This window comes from Nomia melanderi, chromosome 2 (assembly GCF_051020985.1).
Source record: "Nomia melanderi isolate GNS246 chromosome 2, iyNomMela1, whole genome shotgun sequence".
Taxonomy (NCBI): domain Eukaryota; kingdom Metazoa; phylum Arthropoda; class Insecta; order Hymenoptera; family Halictidae; genus Nomia; species Nomia melanderi.
In genome coordinates this window covers 24,469,108-24,483,449 of record NC_135000.1, presented here as the reverse complement: position 1 = coordinate 24,483,449, position 14,342 = coordinate 24,469,108, and the positions used below count along the sequence as shown (strand labels likewise).

The following is a 14,342-nucleotide window of genomic DNA, read 5'->3' as shown; positions in this document are numbered from 1 at the left end:
CAGTAACCTTTTAACTTGATATTGATCCTCGGAATATTATTTCTTAAAATTCCACTTAAACGTACATATAGATACTTAATTATAGAAGTATACAACAGCATGTGATTAGATTATTTTATACAATATATTACAATAAAAAATTCTTTTTAATTATACAATTACCTGAGGTAAATAGACGAGGTGTACACTAGTGGAAATATCTATCCGATTCTATTTACACAGTACACCCTGTAGAACCTCCGGCAACGTAAAACGAAATACACATCTATAAATAACTTGAAAAAATGGTACCCATAAGTGGACAAGGGCAAATCAAATATACTTAGATAAAATATTTCAAGTAACAAGAATACATATATTGAAGTTGATCCCATCGCTAGCATCGGGCAACGTGGAGCTTTCCTTACGAAACCGTGCCGCTTCCGAATATGGTGCATCGAGTTCTTTTCTACCGGCGTCCGATCGCCAGTTTTCTTTCCGTGGAGACCGCGCCGTATGCTCGCCGGGAGAATCTCAGCAGTTTTGTGTCAGAAAACGGAACGACGACATACTGGGCGCGGATCTGATACCGCGGCATGACAATAAATGCGGCTATTCCTTTCGTAAACTCAATTTCCCCCGATGGATTCAATGGTGGATGATTTCGAGAGTAAAAATGCAGAGATAACGTCGAATACGGATTTCCTTATTGCCTTAATCTCGGGGATACGTCAATTTCGCTTTATTTCTGCTCTACTTTAGTTTACTTTTAACTTAATGAGATCGTTGCCTGTTACAGTTACTATACAGGACGGTATAATGCAGGAAACAATTTTCTTGTAAATAAATACAGGCCTACACGATACGCGGACGCAAAAATGAATAATTAGAGCCGATTTTTAAAGTTGATTCGGATAGAAGAGATACAACATACAATTTCAACTGATTCTCCCACAGCGATACACCTCTATCCGGTTGTACCACGAATTCAAAGCCGCACCCTGTATATAACGCGGCTTCCTGCGGCTAGAACGCATTCTACGCGACGAAGAATAATGACCAATAGATCTTGTTCGATGGAGATGAATGTTGTACAGAACCGCTATAGGATACAAGAAAAATTGACTGTGTACAAATAGAATAATGGTACTATTGTGATATCGATACGGAGTACATACATTCGGCGATGATTCTTCGCTGGAGGAGATAACTCAAGCTTTTCACGATTAAACAACATCAACGATAATACTATTCCCTTTCATTTACAATAGCAACGAGAACTTTTACTTTATAAATTCATCGACTGTGACAAAGGATGCATCACACTTTCTTACATTTTTTAATCAGGATTTGTAATTGGATAGAAGTCATTCCACAGATTTCAAGTTTAAAAAGTACGGTAATGGTTCGTGGTAATAAAATTATCCAGCTGATGAGGTATACGACGCACGATTAATACTTGTTATTATCAAATTAACGTCTTAAAGCGAGAATTTCTTGTTTTCTTGGATGCAGAAAACATGTAAGAAAAAAGTAGAGAGTCTCACTTTCTTCGACCCACCTGCAAATTCCGGTTGCTCTTCTCTTTAATGGGACTGCATACTTTCCTCGGGTAAATCGATTCCGTGCTTCACGTGGAATGACATTAGAGGAAAGTGTCCGAGGATTAAGGAGGAGGATACAGTTAGGGACAAAACAGAAGTAAAACCGGAGTAAAACTCCGGTTCCTTCCCTCTCGGTGGAGCCTTTCTCACGGTTCTAAATCGAACAATCGAACGGCAATCTACTCATTTCCGGAGTAGATTACTAATAGCGACAGTTTCTCAGGAAAATATGCACCGAGACACAGGAAATCAATCGTATAAACGAGCGTTCTAAGGATTACGATGCTGAACCAACTTCATTCCCTCTGTACTTCCGCTGTCCGGCCATCGAACGATCTGATCCGTTGAAATGTTTGAAATCATCAGACGAATGAAATATTAGACAGAGAGATACAAACGTGTACGGGTCGGGGATCGAAGATTACACCGAATTCCAACATTCTCTGGAACCGAGTGTTGCACGGTAGACGCAACAGTTTATGCATGCACATCTGCTCGCTCGTTTTCTAACGTAAACAGCGGTGCTTGAACCATGAAATAACGGGGAGGGGCCGTGTACACAGGGATATTTTATCCCGAAAGTCTACACGCTCGCGGCCGAAACGAATTATACTTGCTAATGCGCGGGAAATCGGCGAATCAATCGTTAGAATGCCGCTGCAATGGAACCGGGTTTTCGGGAAGATGAAATGAAGTGACATTTAGGCGAGCGAACCTGACAATAAATTCGCGAGTGCACTTCATTCCGGCGTTCAATATCTGATTCGACCGGGGACTCCGGTTTCAATGCTTTCGCTCGAGTGGCTTTTCGAACCGCCTAACAATTCCCAGCCACCCCCACGGCTGTTCGTGAGGGTTGAACGAACCGCAACTTCGGAACGCGTAATGCTGTTAACGCCCCGATAACACATCGTCGCGAAAACAGTGGCACCCATCTGAAACCACCGCTAAACTTAGCTAAACGCTCGCTAACATGCGGTCTCTTCGCCGCTATACGCGTACATTCATTAGACCAAATCAACGAAACGAACAGCACCCGCGAAGGAGGTTGCGCTGACGCTTGCCTATCCTTTCCGAAAAGCAACTAAGACACGTCGATATTCCGTGCAGGTCTCCATTTATGCAAAACGAGTCTCGTGAAGCGAACAGCGCGTTTTCACGCGATAGATTAATCGTAGCTACGAGCAACCGTACGAATCAGTCTGTCTTCTATTTCCGCCATTCCTCCGCGAATCGATGGCTGGTAGAAAAGTCAGTCTACCGTAACCGGGGAATCGTAGGATCGTGCCCGATCCCGGCAATTTTGTGTTTACAAACGTATTAATCATCCGATTACATCAGTGATCATTGCGCCACCGATATCGCGCTAGGTTTGCAGTATCGCTGTCGCGGCTCGATCTCGAGTATCGGTTACCTCAAGGACGCAGCATTTTTGCGCGAGTCGACATCCACTCGCTGGAGAAATGCTCTCCATCCATATATCATTACGCTTACGTATCTCCCGGCGAATTACACGCGTCGCCCCGTAATTCCAACGTCGGTCTCTCGCCTATCTTGCGCAATTCCTTAGGAACGCGTTTCGCCGGCCAATTCGAATTAACGATCCCGCTTACCCCCTCGTGTAACATTATCGATGTAGACTACCGAATAAAGAGTCTAGGCAGCTGCCGCAGCGTCGGCCCTTCGTTAAAAAGATGCAGATGCCGGGGAAATGAGTCGGGCAGGGCCCGAAAGAGGTAATAAAGATCAGCGGGTGAACGCGCGTCGCTGTCGTTTCCCGATAAATTATCACGATTTCGTCGTAAACACCCGTGTCGCGCGATCGAGCGGCTCTTAACCCTCGCGCCAGCGGAAAATTAGTCTATAAATATCCGTCGCTTCGGTTTCTCTTTGCCAGTTATTATTAGTAGCGCGTCGTTTGTGCCGGAATCTTTGCGATCGCTGGATGACAACCCCTATTTTGGTATCCACTTCAATTCTGATGCCGCGAATGACGGGGGAAGCCTCGTACCCTCGATATCTGTCCCGGGGCGGTTTAAAAACGGGGACAGATACCCAGGCAACGAGTGTACCAAGGGGTGACTACTGAAGTAGTGAACCCAGTGAGACCATAAGCGGATACCATTTCTGTGTACCAGCTGGTATCTTCTGTTCCATGATCGCCTTTAGAGTTTAACAAATGTTCCAAACCGATCGGAAAGAGAAACTATGTTAGGATCTGGGTTTCTGCTCCGGTAGAAGAGCCAGTGAGATCAAAGCGATTTCGTCTTCACCCTCATTTGACTAACTGATAAATGACGTTCTCGGCTGTGCTGGTAGCTACCAGATACACTGTATTCCTAAACCTACTTCATCTACAAACATTTTCAAGATATTCCAGCAAGTAAACTTCGCACCCCTAACGTTGATAACTGTGTCAACTCGCTACACTCTACTTCTATGCACAGTTTCACCCAAATCGGCAAGTGTTTTCTCACGATGGCTTACTGCCAAGATGAAATTCCGAACGCGCCCAGTGCCCTGCTAGTAGAATAGATTCTAGTAGAATGTGGAATTCAATCCCGAACATTTTTTTTCTTTTCGCAGCTAACGTTCTTTGGTGTAGCGCTGCCCGTAGAACGCGCCAATAGGAATACTCTCGGCAAGGAACGTGTCAAAGCGTTGTAGATTGTTAAGCAAGCAGCCTTTCTTATTTGGACCAGCAGTCGCGCTCGTTTTCCGGATACGATGCACTTTGCGCTGGAAAGATCGAGCACAACCGTTCGCACGAAAGCTCTTTAGACGATGCTTTTTCGTACGGTGTCGCGTTTTCATTCATCGACGCCGGGATTGAACGCGTGTGGAGCAGTCTGAACACTCCGCGAACAATGAGCGGCAGTCCCGGATCGCTGCCGGTGTACATCCGCCGAACAATCGGTTAAACGAGATGACAATGCGGACTGCATCTTCCCCGCCGTCATTGGGACGCGTGTCGTTGGCCCTAAACACATCAGTCGAAGTTCGCGGGTTAAACGAGCTGATGGGAACGCTTGGCGCTAATCAGGCCGGTCTAGTATTTAACGTAGACCAATGGCAACAAGACCGTCTCGGAGTGATTCACTCATTCCCATTAAGTCCATTCGAAAACGTCCATAATGCTCAGCGATGAGCAACATCTGTGATCAAGGAATGAGCACACTGTCTACCCAGAAATGTTTCTTCGTTGATTCGATTGGTAAATTTGACTTTTTTTCATTGGACAGAGGCACGAACAGGCGCTTGAACTTTTATATGAACCGTTGAGAAAATTGATCAACACTATACCCCTTTCTTGACTATAATGCTTGCTAATGAACACCCCGTATATCAGAAAAACGCACTATTCCAGATAGTGTTACTCGGAGTAGGTCTAGGTTAGGTCTTGGTTAGATAATATCAGAAATCTAATATGATTATCTGAATCTTAGTCAGTGACACAATTTCCTCTAACTTTCTACGAGTTTTTCATTTTATTTTGTGCAACCTGTTGGAACTCGTAACTATACGGGGACACTATTTGCCAGAATTAAAGAGCGCGAATGCGCCATATAGAACGTACAACTGAAGCGATCTTTCTCGATTACCAAAAAATGGACAAATGAAATAATGACGTTATGAAGTCTCTATTGGTTTCATTAATACTACTGCGGCAACTTGATTATACGTACTGTACCGAGGTAAGCCGTTCTGAACTTACTGATATGTACACTGATAAGAATAATCCGACGAATACATGACGATTTACTGTCGAAACAAGCTCAAGTGCAATTCGTAGTACTAAAATTCTTGGATGAAGTTCATCGAATAAAATGTAACGTTTGGTAGGAATCAATCCATGATCCATTTATTATGTATTTACAAGTTTAACAAATAGTGTACAAATAAAAGGTCACAATAAACTGTACAAACTTTTCCTCTCAGAGTACGAAGCATAACAACGAAGGCGAAAGCTCAATAATTTTGGGAACAGCGGAATGTTCTGCAGAATTCTTGGACGCCTTGAGTACGAGATAATTACACATATTTGAGTCTTTGTTTAACAAGAATAACCTCATTTCCCTGGTGTTACAACTGACAAGTGTTACGAAATCACGAGAATGTCAAAGAAAAATATGAGAGTACATAACATTGGAATCTCGTGTAACTCCGCTTCAATGTTAACGCCTCGGACCTTTCATTCGCATTATCATTGTAGATCCGTTTCAGGCTGAAAATGAATGCCTTGTATTAAACGGTACAAACCGTGTCCACCGCACGCTGACCAATTAAATTCATTGAAATCGGAAGAACAAAGAGTCCATTATTTTGACAAACGTCCAGTGAGTCATCGGCGCTACAATGCCGCGCACAGTACGCCAATGATTCTTGCCGCCCGCAGCCGGACGTTCTATGGCTCGAACGGCAAGAAATATGTGAGCACAGCGCGTGTATACATTTCACCTCTTTCAGACTACGGATAAAGAAAATATCTCGCGCACGTTCCGAATGTAAATAAAACGTGTTGCACTGTATAAAGAAAATTCCACTCATGGAAGCGGCGCAATTGTTCGCACTGGACGCAATGATATTTACACAACACAAGGAGATGGCACTATTACCATTGATTATCATAACAATTACTCGTTAACGAAGTAATTAAGGTAATCGGTTACGTGTGTTACTCGTTCAACCAAGTTTCCATGTTTTCGCAAAACACAGTCCGATACTATTTTAATCTTTATTTATAATTAATTCTGCGACCCTCCAGTCTCTCGTTGCAGCATTAAATGTAAGACAATGGTGTAATTCTTTATTTTAAAAATATAAGTATTTGTACGTTTTTAAAAATTCTACAATGTTTTAAAATTGCAAATGTTTTTACGTATATAGAACAGAACTCATGGGAGTTTGCAACATGTAAACATTTTAAGATTGTTATAAAGCAATTTGCAGTACTCAGAATCATTGCCATAAACAGTTTAATGAGTTTATTATATAGAGCTTGTATAGTAATATCTTTTAGTAACCTACATTGCAATTTTTGTACTTTTCTCATATGAAAAATTGATTCGTTTTAAATTGTATTACTCTTATCACAGACGAACGATAGTGCTTAGGTAAAAAGTGAACATCAAACTGTACACATGCCACTTGGTGACGAGACGTACACTGATACCAAACAATATACACGGTGCTCAATAAATACTGTCAGGTTTTATATTCCAACTTACAAATTAATCACAAGTGTATATTAATTTCGCAATTAATTACAAGGAATAAATATCCCACGGCATGAGTATCCATTTAATCTTGTACCATTTCTTAGACATTAACATTATCACAATATTTGTTTCCTCGATACTTCTACAAATTACATTATTTACAATAATCTTATGTAATTTCAATTAGAATGATGAGTATGACAACAAACGTTAATACAAATACTATAACAAAACATTCCCCTTATTCCCCGTAGTTATAAATAAACCTATAAACTTTTCTATAAAGCAATAACACTGTAATCAAAATTTCCCGCCAATTTTGTCGAAAACGAAAATTCCTGTGGTCGCAGAATCGATAATGAAAAACTGTGTATCGATTAGCATACAATCGCGATATATCGTTATTCATAGAGTCGAACTCTCGGTGCCTGACAAGTTTTAAGTCAGTAACGGTCACCAACTTATTCTATGCAATAACGTTCCAGTCGATTCAGGAATGTTCTAAATTACTTCCACTGTTACTTCAACACCAGCTGGCCATGAAAACACGTAAGCCGCTATTAATCTTTTTGTTGCTTTAAAATAACGTTAGAGCAACGTTTCGTTAAGTCGTCGCGCCAAATGACACGTTCATTGAACCCCTCCGCACGAGACCGCGCGTTCTAATCTAAATGACACCACTTACGCAGCCCGGTTATATTCTAGCCACGCACGTGTACCATACCGATTTCTTGACGTATATATACGTTTTGCGTACAGGATAAATAATTACGCTAAAGATTAGATAAGCCGTACTTTAGAGAAGAAAGATAACCTTATTGCCTACTAACGGCAAGCCTAGAAAAATCCACAAGTGATTAACAAAATAACAGCTTTCCCCTTAGACAATTCAAATTCCCAACACTGACACTTACGTGGACGCGAAACACAGAACAATACCAACGTTAAAAGAAAAACTCTAGATCGCACGGACTCGTCAACAAAATTTCAACAGCTACCAGCGACTGTTCACCGAAGCCGCGATCCCTTGTCAAACGTACAGCAACAATACCGAACAGCGAGCGAACCGCTTGAAAATATCCTGCCGGCTTTTCCGCCGTTAAAAGCCAACCTGTCAAGCCGCCGAATAGATAAGACGCAACCGCAAAGTAAATCGTGGTGTCAACTCACGTGACGGGCGCCGATTACGAAGTAAAAGTAACAACGACCGTCGAGATTCCGGGCCTGTGATACACGGCACGGAATCGTGTGCGATGACGTACCTATGTAAACGACTTCCATCTTGAGACGTTGGGAGAGACGCAGCCACCGGATCGGCGACGTAACGTGTATCCAAGGGCACGTCGAATGGAAAAGCACGAATATCACATCGATTACGGCCGCCACGAGGCGAACACCGAGCCGTCTCTCACAGCTTGCACGAGCGAAACGCGAGCACTGGGGTACAACGAGGGCTTGCCGCGTTCAGATCGTACACCGTGCCGAACCGATCTCGAGGATGAGGTTAGAAACGCGCGCGCGCACACACACCGCGCGCATCGACGCTCCGTGCGCGACACTTGTTGATTCGACACTGTCAAGAAGCCCACTGCACCCGTATGCGCGCGAACACCTCGTCACTTGCACACATGGACTTTTAACTTTCTCTCTCCCTCTCTGTCTCACTTTTGTGTTTCTCCACCTTTTCCCTCTTTCTCTCCCTCTATCACTCTCTCTCTATCTCTCTCTCTCTCTCCCCGTGTACCGTCTCGTTCCCACCAACGATGGCGTTTCTTTCGAGCCTTCACGATCTTCGCCGCGATCGAGCCACGGACGTGAAACCACGATCGTGTTCTTTCCCCGAACGACCGACTGTCATCGAAAAGGTCCCGGAAAGGGACTGGCAAAGGGGAGCGATCGAGGATGACGATCACTGAAACGACAGACGAACCGCGACCGAGAAAACGAATAAAGAAACACACCGACAAAACGTTCTCGCTGTCGTGCGAGCGTCGACGGAACGCCCGAACGAACCACACACCGGCCGAGTCTCGAGCGAACTGGCAACCTCGGACGCTCCGACGAGTAAGGCCCAACTTCCCCCACCTTTCCCGCCCTCCAGCGATGCTCACTCGATTCTATCTCGCTCGTGCCTTCGGCCTCTTTTGGTCCTTTTCCCTCCAAACCGTACGGACTGTCCCTTTCCCTAACGTGTTCTGGGACTTTGCCCACGTAGAAAACAATGCGAGGATTGTTGAAATTTTTATTCGGAACTCTTAATACGGCGGCATCGCCGATGGGCGTGTTTTGGTAATTCTGTTTTTATCGGGTTCGAGGTTGTTAACTTACATGTGTATGTCGAATAATAAAATATGTAATTTAACAATCACCCAAGTGGAAAGATAACGTTCGAAAATGTTGAAACATAAATTAGATGTTATTAGATGTAATTAGCATACGAATGTTTATGTAAATATGGGTTATTAGACGGCAACTTGCAATCAGCTGCAGTCATATATAAATTTATTTAGTCCGTAGGATAGTATTGATATATAAAATCCTTAGTGTAATAATTACGCGCTTAATTGTTATTATTTCAAGGTCGATTTGTGAGAAAGTGTGGCGTTTCGAGTGTAAATATTGTTAATTGAATTTTGAATATATATATTGAATATATATATATATATAGAATCTTTATATGTAAAATCCTTATATTACTTGACAGGGAATAAATTAATTGATAAGGTCGATAAAAGCGTGGGTCTGTGGAATGTTTTGAAGCTGTGGCTTTGAGGCCCAAAGAGACGGACAAAAATCAGGATCTACGGATAGTGGAGTAGGCCCTCGAGCCTGTCCCTAGCGAACCGTAAGGCCCAATGCATCACAGGTAAACAGGATCCCAGAAATCGAAAGAAGTGGTCTCTCGAATGGAACAGGTAGACGGAGGTGGGTCGTCCGTCCCCACAGTGCGCACCATAACTCCTATGTTCGTACCAATCATTATAACGAGATTATTTATTTTGCAAAAACGTGTAGTTAATATACTACACAGTGGCACAGAAACAATTTATTAATACACTGTCTGCTGAATATAGAAGGTACAATTTTTTGCTAACTTTGAATGAATTTGCATTTACGATCAACTTTATAAAGTTATTGTGGTAACACATGCTGTTACTACCTTCTTAAACAATATTATAATTATTATATATTTATAATTATGTTATCGTTATAAACATCTAAATATTTCGAAATAGTTTTTTAACTTCTAAATACGAATGTACCTTAATAGCATTATATATTTCAAACTTCAGAATATATTATGTTATATTTTAATTTATGGTCATTCTAATTGTTATTTTAGCACTTCAATATTTACAATACAAAAGGAAATAATGTACTAAAGTATATTAATCATTAATTTTATGAAACTTTGAGAAATGGCAATGAACGAACGGTACAATGTATTAAACATAATGCAAATTTTGATTCTGCATACTAATAGTGATTTTTATTGACCACGTTCATTCATAACAGTGTATTTGAATTCATTAACGACCTTCTGCTTCTAAACTGATAGACACATCAAATTAACGAGGAAACTGGAGGCACTAGAGCGCTAATATTTTGATATGACGCGATTTCTCAATCCTGTGACATAACTCGTCATTTTGAAGGACCAGCCGAATCGCGACGTCAAGAAATTACTGCAATTCCCAGAAACGCGTCTACATACGTGTCCGTATCGGGGACCTCCCACAGCGTTACGTCTGCGACCCGGCTAATCACATCAATTTTAAACATGGATAGATTATCCGACAGTTTCTACAATTATGAAACAGACGATCGTGTAACTCACATCAGTTGATAGATTTACTTACAAATATCATCATCCATACTTGAGCTCTTCTAGGCTGCCATTTGAAATAAATAAATAATTTATAAAACACTCAACTTTTTACACTTGCATTACAATATTATACATTTAACTGCTCCTTATGCAGTCACACACTGTCATTCATTAGCACTTGCATATTCATGAAATTCTTCCTTTTCAATCATCCTTCAAGTTTTTTAACGAAAAAGTAATCACGCTATACAACTCGTTGTCCGAATGAATAAGATCATGAATGATAAAAGTAAAAATGAAATAAATATCGTGCCGCGTACGACTCTCGGTAAATTAAATTCTGTAGCGTGATTCTACGAAGCTATCATTTCCCTTTCATGTAATCTCCTCTTTTTCAACAGTTCTAAATTGTCGGCTGCACTCGAATTAACGCAAAACGGAAATCTTGAACAACTTCAATCGCGGAGTTTCGCAATTCACACAAGTACGTTATTCAATTCATGTTAAGTGGATTTTAATGGATAACACTTCCTGATTTCGTTGAAAAGGAACAACCTCGTTCCATGCTGTCTGTCGCGGCACTGTAAGGTGTTGGGAAGCTTGCCTCGTAGGCGATCTTCTTTCCAGAAGTCAGCGCCGACGCATCAAATAACAAATTTGTTCGAACGCATCGAAATGTAACTTCATTATCGCTTATTTGCAATTATGCTAATAGCTCACATTTATGCAGAACGAGTACGCCTAGTTCTTCCGTGCTAAACCCTTATCACTAATCAAATTCTGCAACATTTCCTCGGTCGTAGCGGTAACAAAAAATTGTTGTCGTACCACTTTGATAAACAATTAATTATGTAGCACGAAATAATCATTGGTTAATTAGTTCTAAATACTGCAAGTTTATAGTGCAAGTATTCTTCTTAACTTTCATCGAAGAATTTTCTTAGAATGCAATTCTTGTTCAATATTGTAAAAGTTTTAACACAGTATCAATATATTGCTTCCTTCAAGAAATACATAATTAAAACGTACAATTTCAAGGTTTACACATATCCACCGCTCTTCGTTCGCGAAATGCACTTACCAGAAATATCGCACGTGTTCTAAAAATACCATCACGTGCGAATTATAGGAGGGAATATGAACAAAGAGTAATGCCTGCTAATGGATGTACTACAAGAAATGACGCGCGTAATAAACACTGAGCCAAATTAAATTACATATGCAGTGTCGCGTTTTCAAATATCAACGGTATGACACATTAAACATTAAAATAATTAGACGTTTTAATTTCATGAATTTCGTAATTGTCATACAATTTTTATAGATATACAAACACACGTGTCGATATTAAGGAAAGGAAATAATATTTCTAGAAAATTCATAGAGTATACATCTTTCTTAGCAATGAAGTGAAACTGGACCCTTGATTATCGAGTCATACGATCACAACGCAATTCGTTTACGATGGAACAATATCAAAATAAAATCCTGAAACACACATTGTCTTGATTTACCAAATTCTTTTGCACGCTTTTGATGATAAATGAATTTATCGATCAGAATGGGACACACTGTACATGTAATAAAGTTCTCGATGTTCGCGATTCAAAAGCGACGTTCGCGGCTTCATTAATCAACGTCCATGAGAAATCTCTAATTGGAAACGTCTGTTAAAGGAGTCTTTAAGTTACACGTACAAAAATAGACGTTTGTGAGTACTTCAAAGAACGCTCTTCAAACCGATACTTTAAGGTTTCACAATGCGATAAGGCACATCGTGGACGACATTCGGTCGTTTCACTTCACCTTGAATCATCAATTGAAACGTGATTGAAATTCGAGCAGTGCGAAAAAGTTAAAATAGACTGTCACGAGTGGAAACGTAATTTTCTTCCAGCCTCATTTCCATGCATCAAAATCCGCTAGATCACACTTAAGATGACACAAACGGTAAATCAAAGTTCTCTAAGCACAGAAATTCAAAGCATAGTCAAAATTATACATATCTACATAATTTATTAATTCTTCCGTTCTGTATAAAAATTATTTCATTAATATGCCATAAATTAATATGGTTACACTCGACATTGATGAACTGTTTTCTTCCAATAGCAATATACAAGCATACAAATGATTATGGTAATAAAACTTTTTTTCCGCGAAGTCTACAATACAAGGTAAAACGAGGCGTGAAACTTGATCACTTCTATTTATAATTACGTAAATGACATGTGGCGTCAGTATTAGGTGTGCTTTCCTAGCGAGTGTATGAATTGCTACGCTATTGGATCTGCATCGACTTTAATGTGATTAGTCGTATTCGATGTTTGCTACTTTCGGCGTATTTTCATTCGGTTTGATCGACATTTGATGCCGTCAACACTTTCATTTGATCGAGATAATCGTTTCTTAATACGGTTTCCTTTTATCTACAAATTGAACTTACCTTTAATGCTAGAAATTTGCTCCTCGACGCTCTCACCTTGCCACGGGCTTTCCTCCACTTGAATAATCCAGCGAATCTTCCTCGATTGCATCTGCGAGAGACGGACGTGTTCACTCATCTCACTTTCCGATTGTTAAAACATTATTCGACCGAAACGAACCATTGATCGGACAGCAGCGAACTGCACGCGGCTAGACCAGTAGTTTACGATAGATTTAATGTCGATGTGTCGGTATCGGTGTACGATTATTTTTTATGGATAGAACTATACAGATAATACGAGTCGGAATGCGTTTCAAGAACCGTAATCGTAACTTTGGTACGCGTTCAGTATCGTTCAGCTTCTTTCGATTTTTAAACACGAACGACATTTATATAATTCTTAATAATTAACAATACTCGTATTCACGCACAGAAGTAATATTTTTAATTCCTAAATTATCACGCGATTGATCGATTCGATATTTGAACAGATTTTTATTCTATTATTCGATAAGTGTCAATATTATTAACGTATTTAACAGTTACACCATTAGTTAAGATAAACCTAAACTTTCCGCGTATTTTCCACTATGTATCAGTAACCAGATAAAATGCTCTAGGTGCAATTTAAGAGTGTTAGTCACATTCATTTCCGAATGAAATGTGAAAATGAACTGAACTATCGCTCAAACGTTTGGAGTTTCATTCGTTATTCTAAATCAATTGTCCTATTACAATCGTTTCAGCTTTATTTTATTTTGAAAGTTCCGAACTTTTGAGCGTCAGTGTACGATAGTGAATGATATCTGAAAGTGGATTAACATAATGTTCAGGCGAATTGGTTGAAGAGGGAACAATTGTGCGAGCAATTACCTCAGATCGTGCAGCGGAACATTAAAAAAGTGTCTGTGAACGCGATGCTTTCATAGATTGACGGTAGTGTGTTGCGTTGTCGCGGGCAATACTCGTTCCACACTGACTATGATTTGTCTGTCAACGGAAGTGACACCCTGGGCTGTAACTATCTGTCGGTTCGTTGCATCGACCACGCGCGCGTCAACGTCCAGTTTGCCAAGAAGAATTGTCAGAAGTTCTACACCCACGGGTCTGTCAGTCGCAGACTCAGACAATCAGTGCTCCCGTCGACATGATATTCCGGCACGAGTGTGATCCACTCGTAAATTCGTCTCAGTTATTAATTGAAGTATACCATTCATCGTACTTAGCTGCCTGAATGCGCACTATACAGGATGGAACTTGATGAAACATGGCATCAAACGCGA

At 40.7% G+C, this 14,342-nt stretch overlaps 1 protein-coding gene and 1 long non-coding RNA gene across 10 annotated transcripts in view; one reads left to right on the top strand and one right to left on the bottom strand.

Annotated features, from left to right (window-relative positions):
• The window catches only part of LOC116426948 (dystrophin, isoforms A/C/F/G/H), a 650,967-nt gene extending 636,792 nt beyond the window's left edge, over nt 1-14,175 (bottom strand). For 4 of the 9 annotated variants that reach the window (XM_031976683.2, XM_031976690.2, XM_031976685.2 and 1 more), the window contains exon 1: nt 13,078-13,292. In XM_031976683.2, the coding sequence (XP_031832543.2) occupies nt 13,078-13,195 (118 nt within the window). In that variant the 5' untranslated portion in view covers nt 13,196-13,292. Of the gene's footprint in view, nt 1-8,064; nt 8,858-10,662; nt 11,202-13,077; nt 13,294-13,932 lie in introns of those variants that run through there. The other 5 variants (XM_031976684.2, XM_031976686.2, XM_031976692.2 and 2 more) reach the window with 5 other exon arrangements.
• Nucleotides 7,125-12,223, top strand: LOC143174232 (uncharacterized). Its single transcript, XR_012998030.1, has 4 exons — nt 7,125-7,351; nt 9,507-9,767; nt 11,670-11,879; nt 11,956-12,223. It is a non-coding gene; the product is annotated as an uncharacterized LOC143174232 (long non-coding RNA).
• Nucleotides 14,176-14,342: the final 167 nt, after the last annotated feature.